Here is a 21,772-nt window from a genome sequence, read left to right as displayed (position 1 = left end):
TCCTTCCATCACTATTCACATTAATTTGCGTCTTCGGGGGGAGTTTCTGGCTCTTTCTTTCACCTCTCACCATCTTTGTCTTTGTCTCCCACTCCGGAGTAAATCCTAGGACACAGTATTACTGCCTGCAGTGATAATTAAAGGAGGAGTGAAGGAAGCTGCACATAAATGATTATTTAGACAGACAAGATAAGAATCAGAGGTTGTGATAATTCTTGTGAGGTGTAATGTATGTACAGTGAGGCTGTGCAAGTATTTGTCGTGATTAAGGGCCACTCCTTTAATTGCAGTTTTACGAGGCAGTATCGTGGGAGGAGACTGAGCACCAAAGATAAACTCTTCAGATTATTATGATAATTACTGATATTCATGAGAGGAAAACTGTTTTCCATGAACCATGCATCTCATATGATCAAGCAGCTTCATTTGAGTTGTCATTTTTATTCATGGGCTGTGGATGTGGGTATTGCCTGGAATTTAATTGGAAACTTAAGGGGATCCGTCAGAATTTGAATATTTGCCTTCCTCACCCTCAAATCTGTGGTGTCCACCTTAAAACAAGTCAGCGAAAACACCATGTCTATAAAATTTGCAAAAAACTCAGATCCAGTATATCATATGTGTCATTATACAGTAGTACCACCATGTGGTCATAAACCGCTACTGCATGGTTTCATACAAACAAAACACAAACTATTTCTACCTTGAAAAACTGGTTTATTTTAAAATCTAATTCCACACAGACGCTGATATTTTTGATCACTTGATTTTATGCACAACAGAATCAGCAGGAAGAAAAACAACAGATGTATTTACATACGAGAGAAAATTTACAGACAAATTTCAAAATAAGATACAATTTGAAGGATCGCTAAGATTCAGCTTGAATTTGAAAGAATACTTACAGCTCATTGTTTCTTTTTGGGATAATTTCTCAAGCAATTCCAGTGCAAAACCACTCTAATGTAAACTACTATGAGTCAGATGGGAAACTTCTTCTGAAGCTGCAAAAATATGACTTTTTTTTCAGTGCAATTATTTTAGTCCCATTGATTTAAACATTTCAACAATGCCTACCTTCGTTATCCAATCCACAGCAGCAAAAGTATTTCCAATATGTCTCAAAAGAAATGCACAATAGTTCATGATAAATTGGTTACCTGAACTTTCTAATGAGGAACAGGTAGAGATACGACACTCAGTTCAGTATAGGATTTACGTTAGGCACTGATGATACACCTCAGATTATGGAGAAATCCATCCCATAAATTCTGTGCGGTCCATCTTCTCTGATGCTTTCGGCATCAAATGGAAATCAATTCAAAATCTGAGACTGATGAGGAAGACACAACAAGAAAATCAAAACTCAAAAGAAAAAATAAATAACTTTTTTTTTTTACACTCAAATTGAAAGACTGATGCTCTGAAACACTCGACTGGAGTGTGTGTGCAGTTCACAGAGGTCAACAGCACTGTCGACAGGGAACAGACTGAGAACTTATCACAGTATTTGAAATGACACACACTCTCACACACACAAATCTTTTAGGAATAGACGCTTTAACAAAATACTCCAAAAACTGCGGAATTAAAAGGTGCTTGATTGCATCTACATGAATGATTTACATTCCCATTATTCTGATTAGAAGCAGCCTCTCATCACAGACTCAGTCAATCTCCAGTGGGTTACGTTTTCAACTGAGGAAATGTGGACCAGAGCACAGGAAAATAAAACAGCAGTGAGGCTACTAGACTGTCTGTGTATTAATCCGACTGCCAACAACACATCACAGGCAGAGAGGAAAACCAGTGTTTACCTCAGTCTGAGACACCAAAGCTGGGGAAACACTTTTTAATCTGGATGTAACAGCTGCTGTGTTCTGCCTGGGGTTGAACAGGTTCATTTACAGATGAAAACAGGATTTAACTGGAGTTAGTGTGTGAACATTATTATCATCAGCAGGCTGCTTCTGTACGTTTGTGTTGCTGTAGTTACTGTGAGGATACTGTTCAGTTACCATGCACGTGGTTATAAAGACACAATATCGCTCAGCAGGTGATTTAATGAACACTGACTTAACACTGATGAGAGCAGTGAAGGAAAAATGCACAAGGCTGAAGTGGAACATTTTGTAAATTGTCACAGGATGACGTGACGCCTGTTTTGTTCCACTGGAGGGTCCGGCAGTAACAGCAGAAGAACACGTCCATGCGCTATTTCAGCAGTTATTTGGTCCTTGCTTAAAGAGAACACACACACACACACACACACACACACACACACACACACACACACACACACACACACACACACACACACACACACACACACACACACACACACACACACACACACACACACACACACACACACACACACATATATATACAGTATAACCTGAAATGGCCTGTTGAGCAACAACAGCAGGACGCAACACATCACACTTCATGTGACCGTGCAGGACAAGACTCACAGTGCTGGTGAGCAGAAGATCTGAGCGACTCGGAGGAAAGCTTGTCCTTCTCATTTGGTGAGGAAGCGAAGCGCCGCACCGACATCAGCAAATGCACTATATGCATAGAAGGTAGCCATGTTGTTTTACGCTGAACTTAGGAGAGGAATGTTGAAAAGACAGAAGCGACTCCCGGATCAGTCAACATGGATCCTAGGATCTGGATCCTGAACGGCGCAGCTCGCTCCTCTGTCCTGGGAAACTCCACTGAGTTTGAAGGAATCCAGCTTGACCTTAAATGTCAGTAAATCAGTAAAAGATCAGTGTAGTTTAGAGATGATTTTTCAGTTTGGGGCCGACGCTTCCGGGCCCTCGAGCCACTTTGTACTCCCATCATCAGTTTGAGAGAATCATTGTGATTGGTTGAAGGCAAAGATTCAGATGTCAGTGAACTCCTTCCTCTAGAGATCCTTTAGCTTCCCAGATTTTCACTGTACGGTCACTGTAAAAACAATAAACAAACAAACAACAACACATGACATAAAATCACTGATAATGATCAGAATCCACGCCGACATTTTGTGTGTTTGCTAGAGAGATGGCACGGCGCTGCGCTGCCGACTTGACAGTAATGAAAAGTGTTTAGTGACTCACTCGGAGGCGGTGAACAGTTGGCTGCTGTTGGAGGCCAGGCCGTTGATGGGGCTGTCGTGTCCGCGGACCTCGCCCAGGGGGGCTAATGAGTCCATGTGCCAGAGCCGGAGCAGACCTCCTCTGCATCCGCTCAGCAGCACCGGGCAGCCTGGCACCACGCCCAGAGCGCTCACCCAGTCTGCCTGAGCGCTGGCTGACTGCTGGAGCAAACCACCGCACCATGCTTAGTTAGAGCAGATACTGTAGGACATGTTAGAAATCTGTGGAAGCAAGCTGGAACGATGTTTCTACCTGTAGCAGCCGTTTACTGCCCAAGTCCCACTTCTTAATGTAATAGTCTCTGGAGCCGCTGTAGAAGACATCTCTATGCACACAGAGGGACTCCACGCCGTCCTGATGAGCCGGGTCGAAGGTGTGGCAGGAGGTGATGCTGCCCTGAGCCCCCTCCGCCACCTCAAACATCTTGGGGAAAGAAGCAGCGTATCCACCATGCATGGTGTTATTTACTGCATACACAAGAAAGAGAATGGAATGACAGCACACTTGTGTGGGTTTGTCTCTTACTTTAATGTGGCGGTCTTTGGATCCTGTGAGGACAACGTCCTGTCCGTGGCCCCACTTATCAACGGTCAGACACATGACCGGTCCCAGATGACCAGTCAGCTTCCCTGTGGACACAAACCTGGAGACAGGAAGGAGGGAACATGAGATGAACTGTGTTCCATCTACCTCTAACTGAAGACCTACCTTTAAGTCTGGAGTTGAACTATATTGTATTATTTCTAGGTTTGTTCTTATTGTTTCATTAGATCTGAACTTTAATTTTATGCAGTATTTCCACTTTTATTACCTTGAATTATTTATATATTATATATTTTGTATATACATTATATTAATCTATTCTCTTTTATTTATTTTTATTTTATCCACTCTGGTGTGTTCCCCACTGCAAAGTACAGATTGTTGAGTGTAGGATAGTGTTTCCTCAGTGATTTTAATTCCTCAGTGTTAGTTTTTGGGTGTCAGTGTGTGAATGTGTGTGTAAATGTCCTCTCTTTTTCAATCATGTAAAGCATTTTGAGCTGCTTCCTCTACAAGTAAGGTTTGATTGATTGATTGATTGATTGATTGATTGATTGATTGATTGATTTCTAACCTCTGATCTGTGTTTATTTATTTATGAATTTATCAAATTTGTCTAATGTTGGCCAATCTTACCACACACACACACACACACACACACACACACACACACACACACACACACACACACACACACACACACACACACACACACACACACACACACACACACACACACACACACACACACACACACACACACACACACACACACACACACACACACAGCTGTAACTTTTTCTTCTCTAGACCTCATTCAGCTTTTGTTGCCATTGTGTGATGTTGGGGGTTGTTTGAGCTATCAGGTCTGATCTGTGTAAACTCACTTGCGGAGGTCCCACATGCGGACAGCGTTGGCAGCAGCAGCGTAGAGGAAGGAGCCGGTGGTGTTGAGGGCCATCTGGTTGATCTGGCTCTCTCCCGGGGGGATGGATAAACTCCGCGAGGAGGAACAGGTGTCTCCTGAGCCCACCTGGCCTGACGACCTGAGACACACACATGAACAGATCGCCGTTAGAGAACACTACACTTGGACTGATTTACATGGATGTTGGGAGTACTGGGGGGGGGGGTTCCTTACGTAAGAGTGCGTATACACTTGGCAGAATCTCTGATGTCCCAGACTTTGATGTAAGCAGTGGAGACAGTGAAGACCAGGCTGGAGGAGTACCTGAAGCGGAACAACAAAAACAAAGAAATATGAATTATTATCTGAAGAATATATTCAACCAGATATGGAAAAGTTACATTCATGGACTCATTCTTTTCCTGTATATACATACTTGACTGAGACAACACTGCTGGGATGATCTGCTAGAGACATTATCTCTTGACCCGTCACCAAGTTCCAGACTTTACATGTCCTGTCTGAAAACACACACAAAACAACCCCATCTCAGCACAACACAAGCAATGATGTAATCTGAGCTGATGAGAATTGTTTTCATTGTTTTACCTTTGGATCCAGTGAAGAGTAGATCATCAGTCGCATCCACACAGAGAACAGGTTTGGTGTGGCCCTCAGCTACGTAGACACACTGAAGTTTGGCCCCCCGGCTGTTCTTAGGGGCCATCACAGGATTGATCACACCTCTGTAATCAACATCATACACAAAACAAACAGAAGCAGCACTTGAATGAATTTAGAATTTAGATTCCATGTACTGACAAATCCTTTTGTTTATATATATATATAGAGATATATTGTTGTTATATATACATATATATAGTTATGTTTTTAAAGAGACACAGCCACTAAAAAAAAAGAATTAAAAATATATCATAAAAGGTGTGGATTACCTGTGGCCTTCAAGTACAGGTGACTCATCCAACCTGTCAAATAAAACAAGATTACGTCAAACCACTGGAACAGATGGAAGTCATGGAGTATTAGGGCCACATTGAGAAAAAATTTTTTCACAGACTTAGAGAATAAAGTCATAGTTTTACGAGAATAAAGTCATCATTTTATGAGAAAAAAGTGGCATTTTTATGAGAAAGCGATTTCCTCCAAGTCTGCCTGGTTCCTTCTGTTGAACATACTGTATTCTGATACTGATGACAATATGGTACTGATGTGCCAAAAGATGAAGTATCTCCTTGTTTGTGAAACCTATACTGAAGTACAACTTCACGGCCCTAATTTTAACAACTTCAAATATTAGGATTTTGCTCTAATACTCATCTAATAGCATATATGGCCATGAATTTTAATTTGAAATTGGGATGAAGTTTGCACCAAAACTCAATAAGTTTCCATCCATCCAGTGCTTGCTGAGATGTTTGAGTCCAGCTCACCAAAGCATGGCTGAAAAAGAAACACTGCTGTGCTTTTTAAACTTACATTGTTTTGTGGTCGCTGCCTTTAGTTTTGGCCTCTGCTGTGCTAACAGTTGTGTGTGTAGTTGCAGGGATGTGTGTTGATGTGGGTCCTTTCTCTTGTATTTTCCTCCTGGCGAGGGGCGAGCGGTCCAGCTGCCTCCTCTCTGTCCCGGTGGGGGACCTGGACCCAGATCTAGACACAGTGAAAGAAGAGTCATTTTATGGGATGTGCTTCAATATTACGGAACTACAGAGCCGACTGATGAGTTTGTGAAGAAACTCTCCCCAAAATAAAATGAATGCTAGACATTTGAGCTCTGAGCTGTACTGCAGAGAGAGGCAGCCTCTAACACTTACATGCCAGCTGGCCGGCCAGACAGTGCAGATGGGGGAACAGTTTGTTCGCGGTCGGGGGTCTGAGCGGCCGTGTGACCCAGCGTGTCCGTGGGCCCTTCAAGGCGCTCGGACAGGGGCAGCAGAGGAGCCGAGAAGTCTCCGGTGGGGGATTCGCAGGACAGATCCCCGCTGCTGGCATACAGCAGCTCCATCTGGGTGGTGGTCCGCCTGCGAGCCTGAGGGGCCGGGAAAGGTTTGGCTCAATAATCGTCCCACTCACAAGTCAATGGACCTGTTAGTTAGTAATTATTTCAAATCCTAAAAATAACCACAGCGGAATGGAAACTATGTATCAACAGTACTGCTATCACAGGTCTACACACAGTTCAGTACCTTACTCCTCGGTCGGGATTCACCACATAACTTCATCAGATCAGATGCAAGGGTGCTGAAACAGACAGGACGTTCCAGTCAGTCAATAAGAAAACTAATTTCAACTTCCGTTTTTCATTTTCATTTTATTTGTTCATTCCAATCCTGGGATTGGAAAGGAGCAGGATGAAGACAATTTATAATACCTGCTCCTTTCTTAAAACAAAAAACCGCTTACATCAGATGAAATACCATATAATTAACCAGTTTACTGCCAACAATATACAAATCAAAAATCCATAACTTATCTTAACATGTTTTTATATAACTTCCCTATTTTCTGCTTATACTGTACTCCCTTTTAAACTGAGAAATATTTCTACAGCTCTTGTCTTCGACTGTTAAGGAATTCCATATTTTGACACCCACCACAGAAATACACATTAGCTTTAAATTAGTCCTTAAGTTAGAGGGGAGAAGCAATCATCTGTAAAACAGGTGAACAGGTTTTAATATCATGACTGATGTGTGTATTTCTTTCTTTTTTTTACTAAATGAAGCCATGAAGCTGTGAAACACGATTGAAAGTGCAAATTAAGTTTGAAATCAAACGACTGATGACTCAGAATTAACTCTTAAAACAGGCCACAACAATAAAACCAGTCACCAGTTTGAATGTTATAGCTTCCAAGGTGTTTTTCCTCGTGATCGAGCCAGCATGTGCTGTGATGGCATGACGACGCATGACGATGTTAAACATGACACATCCGATCACGAGCTGCCATTCAGTCAGTCTGAATGCATGAAGCGCTGCTGAACAGTGTGTGTTTACCTGCCCTCTGCGGCCGGGCTGGGGGTGGACTCATCACTGCTGCTGTCATCTCCATTTTCTGCACCGGGGGGAAACACACATACACACACATTAACACACACACACACATACAGACAAATGTGGTTCCTCACTGAATTTGCAAAAGTTCACATGTGTTTTTAAATGATGGTGCATCTAATAAACTGTACTTTTCACAAAAGACAAAGCTACATATTACAGCACAACAACAGTGACAGCTTCAGCAGTTTAAAACAAGGTCACCAGGTTGACTGGCTTTAGTTTTAGATGGGGGGGGGGCTGTCGGGGGTCATTAGCGTAATGCGACTGGAGGCTACAGTGTTGGAGTGTGTGGTCCTGTGTAAAGGGAGAATGGAGGAAGCATGAAAGAGACAAAAAGCCACGAACATAAAAATGTAGACGCACAAACTGCAGTGTGTGGAAAACTTAGCAGTTTCTGGTCCTGCTGCACCGTGGCTTTTTTGTTGTTGTTGTTTTTGAACTGCTGTTTAGTTTTAGTCACGACAACCTGATTAAATGGGACTGACTAGCAGGTGGGCTAACGGGGGGAGACTTAGCACATAACAAGACTTCATGCACTTCGTGGCAGAGTTACTTCAGCTTGGTTAGTTTTTTAAAAGGATTGAGGGTCAATGCACACCACAAGATTTCTTAATCATGTGAAGAATCATTATGAGCATTTTTAATGCAAAGTTGCAAACAGTTGAGAGCGGTCAAAAGTCAAATTCTCTCCTTTGTCACCAACTAATCTTGTGAAAAACAGAACCCTATCCCTAAACCCTCAGCCCTGATGTCTCACACTCTCTACTCAGCAACAGCAGGGTGTGTGCTGACTCTGGGCCTTCTCACCTTACACTCTATCTAACCCAACTCTAACCCTTCCAACATTTTGTTTTCTAATTATGCAGCATCTGTCTAAATAGGAGTAGATGTTTCATTTTATTTAACGTTGTTTACGAAACAAACAAGAGATTTACATCACTTTGACTGCATTAACAGCAGTTAAAAAATGTGCCTTTAATGTTTTTTGCAAATGAGCTGTTGGTTATTCTACAACAACCACTGGGTATTTCACACATTATATTTGTTGTGCTCAATAATGAAGTTCTGTAATTGTCTTTTTCTGTTTACATGTTTCCATTAAGCACCCTGCAAAGAGGCCTTAATGCCCTTTAGTGCATTGTTTAAATGTGTCTACATGATCTCTTTTAACCTTACACAAGATCCATATTTAAAACTGGTAGTAAATCCAATGGAAATGTTGTGGTGTGCATGTACCACTGCTCTGTCAAACACAGTCACATTTCTATGCATCTCATACTCACCTGGTGACAGGTAACCTAACTCTTGAGTTCACACCAACACGACAGAGAAAACAAACAGAAATCAAATCAAAATCAAAAACCCAAAGATGAGAAAAGGGCTTTTCTTTTTATTTTACAGGCTTGATGTCCTTTCGACAAAGCATCAATTATTTTTGCAAACCACAGAGGAGACTGAAGCCTGCAAAATAAACTGTAGCCACATGATGAAAAGAGAAGATGACTGAAAAGGTGATTGTTATTGACATGCTCAGGCTGGTGCTGATCCTCCTGGTGTTTCCTACCTTGCAGGGCGCTGCCCAGCAGGGCGTCCAGCTCTGGATTGATCTCAGCCTTTTCCTTCAGCATGTGGAACAGCAGCTGGTTCTGGGTGGCGCTGTTAATCTCCGTCTGCTTCAGCCTGCCCTCCATAACCTTCAGCTGGGAATCCTTCTGAGCTGCCTGCAGACCCTGACAGTGACCACATGGAGCAGACACTTTATCACTTACAGCACTGTAGCAATGAATTATTTGTAAAGCTTAGAAACAGTCAAACACAATAACCGATCTATGTCTTCCAGGTTCAGCATGTTGCTTCAATTACTTCCACTTTTTCATTTGTTCGGTCTGTCCTGGTCTTTGCAGCTGCATTTCCTCGCCGGACCAATTAGGTTTCATCAAATCTAATCTCATCTAATCTAATTGAAACTTAATTTAATCAAGTTGTTCCATTTAAAGTCTCATTGAATCCAATCTTATAATGGAACCATGGCTATGAAGAAAGCAAGATCGAGATGAACAGATAAACTGGGAGACGGTTGCCACAACAACTAGCAATATGCATTAGCAATCAATTAAATTCATACAGTACATCTATTTTAAAAGACGTGGGCAACATAAATAGTTGAATACAAGTAGTGCCTCCTCTGGTTTTCTTGCAATTGATCTATCCTGGTTAATAAGGCAGAGTGTGGAGCTGCGTGACTCACGATAACTAATAATAAATACGGCTTTATAAGGTTAAATAAGTTGTTTCCAGAGTCACAGAGAAACCTGACTTTACCTCTAGTCAGCCTGGGAATGCAAACAGACACTAATAACATTAAGACAGAGAGAAGATGAAGCCGCTGGGAGCGGTAGTTACCTTATTGATGGCCATAGTCATGAAATGATCCAGGAGGAAGCGAGCCTCTGATAAGTTACAGGAGCTGATCACTGCAGTAACATCCACTGTGTCTCCTTCCTCCTGTAGCCCAGAATAATAACACATTCATTAGAGTGACTCTGTAAAGGAACACGCTTTAGTGCAGCTTGTGCATTATTGAACTGAATGGAAAAGTATGCTAATACACTTTCTTGCTGAGAGTTGGCTGAGAATAAAAACTCTTATATCTCTGTGTTACATAAAGTTAGCCTACTACCTGAAGCTAGTTATCTTAGCATAGCACACAAACTGCAAAAAGGAGAAAACAGCTACTGTAGCCTGAACCGTACCAACATGTATTGAGGATTGTCGATTAATTTTTATGTTTTGTTTGGCTTCCTGTATTTTAGTTACTTAAGTTACAGCATGTGATACTCAAGTGACCTCTATGGAGCTTCAATGTTTTCAAGAAACCAATCAACAGAGTCCGAGCACTGAAAAACAGCTGGTGAAAAGCTTGCTTTAAACTAGCTAGCAGCCAGCTACCCAATCCTTAGCTGCCCTGTTTCAAGGATTTTATTTTCATTAGAAACTAACACAGAAATATGACCACACATACAGCAGCTCCCAATGTGAGTACAGCCTGACAACTGATAAATAACTGCAGGGTTTTGGAGGCCAAACAGACATAAAACCAAGCAGTTGCAGTAACTTTCTGCAGTTTCTCACTTCCTGTGATCGAGACAACTTCTAAAATGCTGATTTGTTAAAATCAATTCAAGGAATAATAACCCATTAAAGGAACTGAAGGAGTAGGCTATCATGTAAGACAAGATGAATGTGCCATATGAACCTGGCTTAATGCTAAAACAGAATAGATACGGTCTTTTCTTTATCCTACTATACCTAAAGTCATCCATTGTCATGAGAATGAAGCACTATTTAGATTGCTGATATTCTTTCACCTTTGCTTCCTCCATCTGCATAATATTAGCCTGGCAGTCAGCGATACTGTCGTTGATGTAGTCGATGTTGGCGCTCAGAGACTCCAGCTCCTCATTGAGGGAGGCCAGGGAGCGGTCGGCGTCTGCACCCTCCACCGCCATCTTCTCTCTCTTCCTGGACACTCGCTCCCTCCGTCTGGTCAGATCCTCACGTTGCTACGATGGGAGAGGGAGAGGGAGAGGGAGAGCAGGACAAGAATAACCAATAATCACTTTTGTAGGAATGGAGAAAAACGGACTTTTGCCTTGTTATGATTTGTTACCTTCAGCAGTCGGTTCATATCTGTCTCCATGTTAGAGATAGTCATTCTCTGCATGATGATGTCAGTGACGCGTCTCTCTAGGGACTGCCATTTGGCCCTGGCGGTCCTGCTGAGGTAGCTGCTTCCCATCCGCACTGGTGAACTCCTTGGGAGGAAGACATTGCTACTTTTAGATAGGCTACATTAAAAGACACAAAGTCTTTATACACAGCGTCCCACACCTTAAAGGTCATACCTGGCTCCATTGGACTGGGATGCTCCAGATGTGTGTAGTCTGCCTGGTGTGGCTCGATGTGAGGGCTCCAGCAGAGGTTCAGGTAAGCTCACCTTCCTGCTGGCCTTCCCAGACACAGGCCTCACCTGCCGTCTGAGAGCCGTCACCTGATGCAATTCACAAAACATTTTGTAGTACAAACAGAATCAACTAAATAATGTTTAAGGGATAGTTCAACATTTTGGCAAATTGGCCCATTGTTGGATTGTGTTCTTGATGAGTTTGATGAGGGAAACCTTAACCTCCGTAGCGTAGCTCTGAGCAGCTTGCGGCTCTGCTCCGCCGCTCTAAAAATAGCTTGCACCGACAATTCAAGGTAACGAACCTCCTCCTAAGACTAGGGATTATGGCAATGGGCCAATTTGCCCAAAATGTTGAAGAATCCCTTTAAGTGTGATTTCACTTCCAAACCCTCCCTGCGTGGCCATGAGCTTGTCTTACTTCTTCATTCTTCCTGCGCAGAATCAGCTCCTGTTGTCTCTTCTGAGCCTCCAGCTGCCTCACCTGGTGCTGTAAGGTGAGATCAATATGAAGAACAAAGTGTTCAGTATAGAAAATAATTCAATTCAATTCAATTTTTTTGTCATTTGTGATTCTTCCCCAGTGATTATAACAAGAAACATTGTTGTTTTCTATTTCCCAGTACCAAAGCACTGTTGTGGAGATTTGGAGGTTTTTACCTTAATTATTATCAGTAAAACAAACTCTAGAAATAAAAGTACAACAATAAGTCCTATAAAAAATGACACATATTGGTGTTTTCATCCCTCTCACCTCGGCTCTACGCTGGTCTTTCTTCAGACTGGCGATCTCCCTGTTTCTCCTGCACTCTGTGGCCCTGTTCCGCTCCTGCTGCTCCTTCATCTGACGCATCAGCACCACCTGGTGGACAAACACACACACACACACACACACACGCCCAAAGCATGAGATAATTAAGTCAGCACTGCAACAACACAACAGTAAAAGGCGGTTAATAACCCGTTTATTCACCTTGGTCTTCTTCATCTCGGTCACATCTTGCTGGAGTTTCTTGAGCTGTTTCTCATACTGCGACTGGTTCTTCAGCAGGCGGGCGTGTTCCTTCTGAGCCGACTGGAGCTTCTGCAGCTCTTTGTTCATGGAGCCCAGCTTCCTCTCATACTCAACTTTGATCCTCTTGGCCTTCTCCTCAGTCCCCGCCTCCACTGAGCCTGGAGATGATCAAGAGAGGGAGGATGAAGCAGCCTTTCATATGTTTTCTTCCATCTTATCTCACCTTATCTGTGTCGGGGGCATCAACAGTGTCTCGTACCCATGTTGTGCAGCACCTTGTCCCTCTCCAGCTGTGTGTCTCTGATCTTGTTCTGCAGCATCATCAGCTTCTGTTCGTACTGCTGTTTGAGCGTGTGCAGGCGACGCTGGCTGTTCTCCAGCTCGTCGATCAGCTTTTGCTTGATGGCGATCTCACAGGTGATGTTGGCCAGATCGGCCTGGACGCTCTCTGCACACAGACACACATCGCGGGAACAAATAAATCCGGGCCTCTTTTCTGCTACGCATGTGATGAATTATCTTGCGAAAGATAACGTTACCTTTCTCCTCCAGTTCTTCAGAATCGGATTCATCAGATGTGTCTTCTGCTGCCATGTCGAAGTCCTCCTCCTCTACGTCGGCATCCTCCCCTTCTTCGTGATCGCTGCCCTCCTGGACACATTAAAGTACATATAGTGAAGACAATAAAATACACACAAAATACTGTGTGATGAACATCTTTAAACTAATTTGAAATCTAAAAGCTTCACTTACCACCTCTGCCTCTTCGGTTCCTCGCTCCTGTTCATTGTCTGGGACTTCCTCCTTTACAATGCTGAGAGAGAAAAAAACATTACGGCTACCAACCATGCCTAGAATATTTATACTCTAGGTCAGATTTGGATTAACAGCAGTGTAAATTCAAACACAAGGTGAAGGATACATGCAAATGATTATGTGCTTTTTATTGGATCAGGAGCAGATGTGGAATCAGTGTTGATTAACTAGTGGTTTCACTGTGATGCATCAGGGGGGAAACATTAATGTTAAACATGGAACGATATCAGAATTAAATTATCATAATTATTACACAGTTATTAGCAATCACATTACAAACTAAAGCCAGAGCCACACACTGCAAAGATTTGTTGACCAAGTTCAACAGAACTTTTCAATAATATTTTCCTCTTTTTTTTTGGTTACTTATATCTGATCTGAGATCTGATCAATATCTTGCAGTGTGCAGCAAAGAGGAAAAACAGGACGAACAGAGGGTTGGGAGAAAAAGGGAGGAGGTTGGTTAAGAGATCTGCGGGAGCGTAAACCACCTGGAGGTGCAGAAGACGTTAGAGATTAGTTACTTTGGGAAAATAGAAAGGAAGACATGGGTTAAGACCTAAGTCAAGTGTCAACCGAGATCTTTTCAATTACTGGGTGCATTTCAGTGTCAACACAAAACCACATGAAGTTGCACGTCTGTGCCAAACTAGCTGGTAATTGGATCAGTTTTCAGGTTATGGGATTTGACCCAATCCAGGATGGGATGTGGCAAACCTGGCGTGTTCAACCTCTTGGTGGCGACTCTCCTCGTATCGCCTCAGCCTTCAGAGAGGGATGGGGGGGGGGGGGGGGGTGTGAGCATGGTGTGGTGTGGAGGTGAGGAGGAGGCAGAGACAGGCCGTGGAAGACGGAGCAAGTGAGGGAATATTACAAGATAGGAGAAAGACAGAGAGTGAGGCAGAGCAGCAAAGTGTAGAGACAAATGATGATGCCTGACTGTGGAGATGGAAATCCTGCCAAGAACAGTTCAACCTGTTCTTCATGTCCACATCAGGTATATAATGTGGCCTTTACAAGTATATAAATATAAATGCAAGGACACGTTTCCACACAGCCACAATGAAGGATCAATGAACTGTGTGCTACAGTTTGTCCACAGCTTGTCCATCTTCATCATCAGCTGTCACCGTCTGAATCCAGCACACACTCCATCAAAGAAATGTCACTGGGTAAACCACTTATGCAGGAACCACATGTCATCACCATGGCAACAGACAAACATAAAGACCCTGCCATTTTAATATTCAACTAAATATTTGTTACAGTCTTTAATGCTGAAATTCAACAACAAACAAACAGCATGGTGAGGAAGTAAAAACCTGAAAAAAGTCAATAAAGAAAACAACGACGCCTACTCTACCTTTTCTTCTTCTTCTTCTCCTTCTTCTTGAGCTTCTCCAGGTCCTTCTTGGCCATCATGATGACGTCGCTGGCCGCCCCCTCGGGGGCCACGGAGCCGGGGCCGTACAGCGAGGAGCGGGTGGAGGCTCGGGACAGGTTCTTCCTCAGGTTCTCGCTCACAGCCTCACTTTCAAAAAGTTTAGCTCTGAGGGAAGAAACATCATCACTGTCACGTGACCGTCGCCTTTCACTATGTTTACTGCCTGTTTATTGTTTAATGTTTATTGGATCCCCATTAGTTGTCACCACCTGTCACCACCTGTGAACGGTTGTGTCGTTTAAGGACTGTTTCTTGTGCAGTTGTTTAATTGGTAACACGTAAGTACACACTGTTAATATTAGTTAAGCATGAAATACTGAAGTCATCATTTATAACACATGAATACTCATTAGTATGTAATTTATAAACACAGTTAAAAATGTTTTACTCATCATTGATAAGCATTAACTGTATTTATAAACTATATACTAATGAATATTCATGCATTATGAATGAAGAATTCAGCATTTATTAATGCTTAACTAATGCTTAATAAGGCAGCGCAATTAAGACCACTGACATGCTGCTGCAACCCAAATTATACAGCAAAATGGAGACATACCGTTACAATCTATACTGGGCAGTAAAACACTGTATGAGCAGCATTCTAGTGGCCTGAAACAATGGTCTAAAGTCTGCATTCGTATTTGGTTTAAGGAATGAAGGTCACCATCACTTGAAAGACAGTCTAAGTTACTGAGATGGGTTGCCTTTCACCCTGAATTTAAGCCCGCAAGGATTGACGGGAGGTTTAAACATTGGTATAGAAGGGGGAATCACTTCTTACTGTTCAATTACATCCAAGGGAGAATTTGAAAATTTCAGATACATATGGGCTAGAAAAAAATGATTTCTTTAGGCATCTTCAAACCAGGTCTTATTATAACGATCATAAAACCACTAGAGGAAAGTGAGACCAACTTAATCAACATATTGACAATATTGACAAGGACAATAGGAAACTTGTTTCAAAACTGTACTCCCGTATTCAATCTATTAAGAAACACTCAACAGATAAGATTAGATTAAAATGGGAGAAAGAATCTCGAAGAAGAGTGGTTGAATATGCTCTGTGCAGTCAACTTCCTCTAGTTTATAACCGTTGCGTACGCACAAAACGGGGCCTGAAAGTGGCGTACGTGACTTTTCACGCCAAGGTTGTGATCTATAAAAAACTAACTTGACGGGAGAATGTGCGCAGCTCTAAGCAAACTCTGACCCATGCGTACGCATGGTTTGGAGGAAAAGGGGAATTGGCGACACAGACGGTGTGGTGGTGAACTGAAGTCAGACTCAGGAAATGATGATTGAGAAGAACGATTATGTTTTTATTATCGGCCGTCGCACATTTAATTTCAACCCATATGCGTTAGATCCATGTTGCCACGGTGATTTAATTCAACAGCCTTATTTTGCATCTGACTGGTGTTTCAGAAACATCTTCTTAGAATCTAACTTAAAATTCAAAATCAAAATTCCTTCTCTATATTTAATCACCACCGTCTCTCCGTCATATTGTTCACTCCCAGAGCGCAGGAGGAGGAGAGGACGCCGCGGCTGCATGGGATAAATACATGGTGTAAATAACTATATGTTCCTATGATACTGTGTGAACATATATGATTTTGAGTCAATTAAATCTCAAACCCTGGGGGAAAAAATCCAGTAATCGTTCCCACAATTATTACATTCTGTTTTCTTGTTATCAAGAGAAGTGTCATGTTTGATCATTCATCAGAATGTAACTGATTCTGCTAATTATTCAAAGTTTTATCGATCAGTCTAATTACTGTAAATGTATGAATACAGCGGTGAGCCCCGTGCGTAATTCTGCACCACGGCACCACTGGAGGAGAAAGGAATGGTTAATAACTCGTTTCAGATTAAAACTGTTGTCATTGTTGTAACTATGTGCCGAACCGGGTCCAGCATGTGAGAGGGCAGCGCACTGAAACAACACCGCGTGCGCTCTGAGCCGCTGACGCCGTTAACAGCTGCGGCAACACGTCACGTCGCCACTTTCACACCTGCAGCTGATTCACAACAGCGACAGAACAAGAGCACGTCAGGCTCATTGACATGCAGATCACATTCATGTGGTGGTTTGCATTGACCATCTACGGTGAAAACAGGGCGTGAACAGGGCGGAACGTGAAGTGGATTCAGCTGCGCACACTTGTAGGAACTCTGTGATTTATAAAGGGAAGTTTGCTTGCAAGTGTGCGTACGCAGGGTTTTATAAGTCTGAATATTTACTGGCGCACGCAAAACCTGGCTTTTGGGCGTACGTACACTTTTAGTAACGATCCCACGCACAGTTTTATAAATGAGACCCCTGGTCTCTGGAGAGATTTCTGCTGGTGGAATCTGGTTAGATATTTCATAACCCCTAAGTTAAAATGTGTGCAGACAGGGGAGACGGCCAGGGGACTGTGTTGGAGGAAGTGTGGTGAACAGCTAGCAGACCGTTTCCATATATTCTGGAGCTGCCCAGCTATTCAGCCATATTGGCAAAAGATTACACGAGTAATACAAAACATTTTTGGTGAAGAAATTAACAGCTCTTTTTCTACAATCTACCTGGGTAATATTGCACCCCATATACTGGGGAGAGACAAATATCTTTTAAAAATATTATGAGCAACCAGTTAGAAAACTGTAACTGGAAGCTGGCTGCGGGCCACACCTCCAGCAGAGTCAGGCTGGATCAATATTGTGACTAATATCCAAAATATGTAAAAGGATGACCTTTTCCTTAAATCTACAGACTGATAAATATTTGCACTAGTGGGAAAAATAGATTGTGTACATGTCCACAAGAGATGCTCATTGAGCCATAGTTGTAACTCCACCAGTATAACGTCTGAATGAATGTATAGCTGACCAACTGTTTGTTCTATATCTCTCTGTAATGTATGTTGTCTATGTTCCTTCTATAAAAATAAAGTACAAAACAAAATAGTGTGTACTTATTATAAAGTGTTAGTGTTTAATTACCAGGACACATACCTGAGCTCCTCGATTTCTTTGATATAGTTCTGAATCATGTTTCCGATTTCTTCATTACCTTCACCTGCAAACAGATGGATCACTTTTACTTTATCATGGTTTAGTGGCAACTTGTCAGGAGCACAAACCTCACAAACAGGCTTTTGTCAACCAGCAAATGTTAACATGTTCAATTTTTACCAAAATCTTGAACATGGAGAAAGACACATATAAGAAAAAACAAAGAAATAAAAACAACAACAAGAAAAATAGAAATCTAACTTTTAGCCAATGTTAGCACATTATCATCAGATCCCTGTTGAGCCAACGCTGCTGGCATGACAAAAAAGTAAACAAGGTGATTGTGCCATAGATAAAAAGCTTTTGGATGTATTGGCCATATAGCAGGGTAGGGGTCTGACTGTACCTGCTTTAGCCAGAGTCTGGTTGGCCTGGTCACTGAGGACCTGGGTCAGTCTGGCTCTCTGAGCGTCGATGGTCTCCTGCATGGCCTTCACCCTCACCCTCAGGTGGTTGTTCTCCGTCTGCAGCATGGAGTTCTCATGGACCAGGTCGTTGATGCCCTCCATCCCATCCTCCCCCACCATCCGCTTCCCCTTGGGTATCAGACAGCATCATTCATGTCATTGAACAATACTGGTTTTTCCACTCACATCCAATGTATTTGATTATTTCCACTACTGTCGGTGTGTTCTTACGGTCTTGTACTCCATCAGCTCCATCTGCAGTCGAGCTATGTCAGTCCTCAGAGCGCTGATCTGCTGGCTGGCCCGGTCCTGGTTCACCATCACCTTGTTCTTGATGTTGCGGGCTCGGTTGGCGTACTTCAGGGTGTTCAAAGTCTCCATGAAGTCCCGGTCTGACGGGCTGATACAGGCGATCATCACAGTTTGACTGAAGAATACAGAGACGAAGAAAAATGATCAGTCTCCGTGGAATAGTATGATTGTTTTATGGATATAGGCGACCAACACAATAATTGATTTCACAGGTATTTGAAAACGCTTCATATTCTCTGTTATCCAGATATAAATCTATATTAACACTCAATTGTTATGTAGCATATACTTCAGCAGCACAGACCTGTTGCCACCTAGTGAGTCCTGTAACAGTCGTGTCAGTTTGGAGTCTCTGTAAGGCACATGAGTGGAGCGTTTACTCCTGTCTCCCAGAGCACTGATGACGTTTCCCAGGGCAAGCTGATGAACAGAAGAAAAGAAAAGTTTGTCTGAGAACATTTTCAAAATGGTTAGATTGTGATAGAGAAGCTGTTGTGTTAGGCCCAGTCCAAATGTTCACCCTAACAGACACGAGGTCTTAGGTCGGTCTAAAAGTAAAATCATTAACTGAGAGCAAAAGGCTTTCATTTCTAACAGACATTTTGGGCTCCTTATACAGACTTACTACAAGTTTGTATTTGTGCAGACTTTACCTGAGGGAATTACCCACAGTTCATAGCACTGGGTCATTAAATTCAGGGCAAGCATGAAAGGAGCTAATGCTAACATTCAAATTACAAGAAAAAAATCACTGGTGATTGAGAGATGGCAGAGTTAAGTGCAGTTATTTGTCCTATGATGGCAGGATGATTCTAAATATGCTTTTATCAGATTCATCAAAACATCTCTTTTCGTAATATGACATTTTGAGTCCCTGCAACCTCTCTCACACTCTCACTCACTCATCACAACAACTAAGTGTGTGAAGGTTCACAACTCAGTCCTTAGGGAACAGGGATTAGGTTTGTAATTCACGTTTGGGCCACCAGGGGGCTCTGCTGCTCCGGAAAAATCACAACATAGGTTCCTTGTTTCACATCAGGTAACAGCAAACACTTGATCTAACAACTGGTGACAGCAGTGAGATGTGCTCTCAGCTTCCTCACCAGCCCACAGTTGATGGAGATTCCTTCTTTTGCTCTGTCTCCCGTTGCTCCGGTTCTCTTCAGTCTCTCAGAACCGGCCAGGTCCACAAAGTGGAACTTGGCCGTCAGCGTCTCAAACTCATTAATCTCAGAGTCATTAGCTAAGCGGTTGTCTGTTACGTTGTCCTGGAACAGTTAGAGCACAACAGAGAATAAAAGGTACAATTTGCATTTCAGTCAGGAGCAATAACTGTGAATGTAAGGTGATCAGTGACATCATCGGGCTCTTTAGTAGAAGAGAGGCAGAGTACGTACGTTGTTATCAGGAGAGCAGACTCGAACTTGGCACAGGTGGATGGTGAAGATGGCGTGAGAGCGTGAACTCTGGACGTTCATCTGGGTGCTGGCTGTGGTACGAGACAGAGCGCCCAGCTTCAGACACTGGATCATCTGTTGGACAAGAGATGAAGGAGGAATAAGCTGTATTCTCACTTCATAAGTACTTTTAGCTTGAGTTTATACCTACACAGGAAATCCATCATGAACTTATTAAAATTTATATTTTCTTCTTAAGATATTCAATAGTATACTCATCAAACAGTCAATCGATCTGTCAAACTAAATTTGAATAGAAGTTTTCATAGGCTAGTGCAATGCAACAGACAAACACAGACAAAAGTAGAGAAAGACACAGCTGACAAGGATTAAATAAAAACAAATAAAAAACATGACATGATTAATCATATAAGAACAGATCAAATGGATTAAAATACCACAAAATTCAATTTTGAACATAATTAGCAGAAAGTGGCACAAGAGCAAACAGATGCCGCTCCTGAGTAAATAGAGTTAAACAGAGAACAGATGTGGCATCAGTGCAGAAGAAAACTTGTAGTTGTGTGGTGGTGTCTGACTGACCTCGGCTGCAGAGGTGACGGTGCGGGTGGTGACCCCGACAGTATAGATGCCTCCGTTGGCGTCTTCGTGGATTTTAATATTGGACCTCTGTTTCCTGGCCTCCAGGTCTCGGGTGGAGTCGAACAGGTCCAGCACCTCCTCGTTGTACAGCTGGAGAGCAGGTGGAGCGAGGTGAAGAAACAAGAAGCAGGAAATCCATAACACACAGAGATTAGGTGAAGGAGCGCTCAGTTGCTGATCCGTCATCACGTCGTCTGTCACTGCTTCACCGTCTCATCTCTGTCTCCTCAGCTGCCTCCTCACCAGCTGCTGCAGACACTTGTTGGCTGTTAAAATAAAGCCAGTAGATACTATAGACGGGCTAATGACACTTTAATGGCCGTAGGGTCATCTGGACGCTTTAACGACCTGAACCTTCCACCCTCTGCCGACCTTTGCCCTCTCGCTGTCGCCATGTTCTGGCTATGTCAAACTAATGGACCTGAAGTGGACTAGATGTTTTCGGTTGAGACTCGTTTCCAATTTCCAATGTTTATATCCTGTGAATCTGTATGATTGTGCTCTGCCCCCCTGTGTGTGTGTGTGTGTGTGTGTGTATGTGTGTGTGTTTGTGTGTGTGTCTCTGCACCTCCAGGAACTGTGCGTTGATCTTGAACTCGGGGACCGGCCGGCCCTGCTCGGTGGCGGCCTGTTGTCGCTCCTCCATCCCTTTGAACAGGTGGTTGACGGCCCGGGGAATGATACCCAGCTCATCCTCTCCGATGTTGACGTCGAATCCTGTTCCCATGGTGTAGGTCTTCCCCGAACCCGTCTGCACACAGAAAAGAAGACACATTGAGTTGTTGTTTTTTTTCCCAAATGGGAATAAAAAAGACGTGCGTCTCTTTTCTGTGTGTTTCTGTTTATTTAATGTCTCTGCACAAAGTCTTCATGTCAAAAAAAAAGAAAGACTGGTATCATTAGAGAAAAGGGTAGGGGTGCAGCTCTGGAGAGTTTAGGGGGGTCAGAGGGGACCTCTCTATGTTGTAGCCATGGTGACAAAAAGAGGAATGCAACATTGAGCTCGAATTC

At 42.8% G+C, this 21,772-nt stretch overlaps 1 protein-coding gene across 4 annotated transcripts in view; it reads right to left on the bottom strand.

Moving 5' to 3' along the window:
* Nucleotides 1–706: 706 nt before the first annotated feature.
* LOC311006877 (kinesin-like protein KIF21A) overlaps nucleotides 707–21,772 on the bottom strand; it is a 40,368-nt gene continuing 19,302 nt past the window's right edge. The window contains exons 3-36 of one of the 4 annotated variants that reach the window (XM_083999880.1): nucleotides 21,330–21,512; nucleotides 20,702–20,851; nucleotides 20,099–20,233; nucleotides 19,805–19,969; nucleotides 19,003–19,118; nucleotides 18,618–18,813; nucleotides 18,326–18,515; nucleotides 17,920–17,983; nucleotides 14,830–15,015; nucleotides 14,184–14,231; nucleotides 13,404–13,464; nucleotides 13,190–13,301; nucleotides 12,910–13,098; nucleotides 12,609–12,808; nucleotides 12,390–12,497; nucleotides 12,057–12,125; nucleotides 11,577–11,722; nucleotides 11,342–11,486; nucleotides 11,040–11,234; nucleotides 10,075–10,176; nucleotides 9,236–9,401; nucleotides 7,612–7,669; nucleotides 6,801–6,855; nucleotides 6,429–6,643; nucleotides 6,094–6,264; nucleotides 5,550–5,582; nucleotides 5,206–5,342; nucleotides 5,033–5,117; nucleotides 4,831–4,920; nucleotides 4,577–4,735; nucleotides 3,672–3,789; nucleotides 3,399–3,569; nucleotides 3,108–3,307; nucleotides 707–2,955 (exon numbers count right to left, since the gene is read on the bottom strand). In XM_083999880.1, coding sequence (XP_083856006.1) covers nucleotides 2,898–2,955; nucleotides 3,108–3,307; nucleotides 3,399–3,569; nucleotides 3,672–3,789; nucleotides 4,577–4,735; nucleotides 4,831–4,920; nucleotides 5,033–5,117; nucleotides 5,206–5,342; nucleotides 5,550–5,582; nucleotides 6,094–6,264; nucleotides 6,429–6,643; nucleotides 6,801–6,855; nucleotides 7,612–7,669; nucleotides 9,236–9,401; nucleotides 10,075–10,176; nucleotides 11,040–11,234; nucleotides 11,342–11,486; nucleotides 11,577–11,722; nucleotides 12,057–12,125; nucleotides 12,390–12,497; nucleotides 12,609–12,808; nucleotides 12,910–13,098; nucleotides 13,190–13,301; nucleotides 13,404–13,464; nucleotides 14,184–14,231; nucleotides 14,830–15,015; nucleotides 17,920–17,983; nucleotides 18,326–18,515; nucleotides 18,618–18,813; nucleotides 19,003–19,118; nucleotides 19,805–19,969; nucleotides 20,099–20,233; nucleotides 20,702–20,851; nucleotides 21,330–21,512 — 4,476 coding nt within the window. In that variant the 3' untranslated portion in view covers nucleotides 707–2,897. The remainder of the gene's footprint in view (nucleotides 2,956–3,107; nucleotides 3,308–3,398; nucleotides 3,570–3,671; nucleotides 3,790–4,576; nucleotides 4,736–4,830; nucleotides 4,921–5,032; nucleotides 5,118–5,205; nucleotides 5,343–5,549; nucleotides 5,583–6,093; nucleotides 6,265–6,428; nucleotides 6,644–6,800; nucleotides 6,856–7,611; nucleotides 7,670–9,235; nucleotides 9,402–10,074; nucleotides 10,177–11,039; nucleotides 11,235–11,341; nucleotides 11,487–11,576; nucleotides 11,723–12,056; nucleotides 12,126–12,389; nucleotides 12,498–12,608; nucleotides 12,809–12,909; nucleotides 13,099–13,189; nucleotides 13,302–13,403; nucleotides 13,465–14,183; nucleotides 14,232–14,829; nucleotides 15,016–17,919; nucleotides 17,984–18,325; nucleotides 18,516–18,617; nucleotides 18,814–19,002; nucleotides 19,119–19,804; nucleotides 19,970–20,098; nucleotides 20,234–20,701; nucleotides 20,852–21,329; nucleotides 21,513–21,772) is intronic. The other 3 variants (XM_083999881.1, XM_083999882.1, XM_083999883.1) reach the window with 3 other exon arrangements.

Source organism: Trachurus trachurus (genome assembly GCF_905171665.1).
Source record: "Trachurus trachurus genome assembly, chromosome: 23".
In the NCBI taxonomy this organism is placed as follows: Eukaryota; Metazoa; Chordata; class Actinopteri; order Carangiformes; family Carangidae; genus Trachurus; species Trachurus trachurus.
Note: the sequence above shows the minus strand (reverse complement) of the source record. Positions and strands in the feature narration are given on the sequence as shown.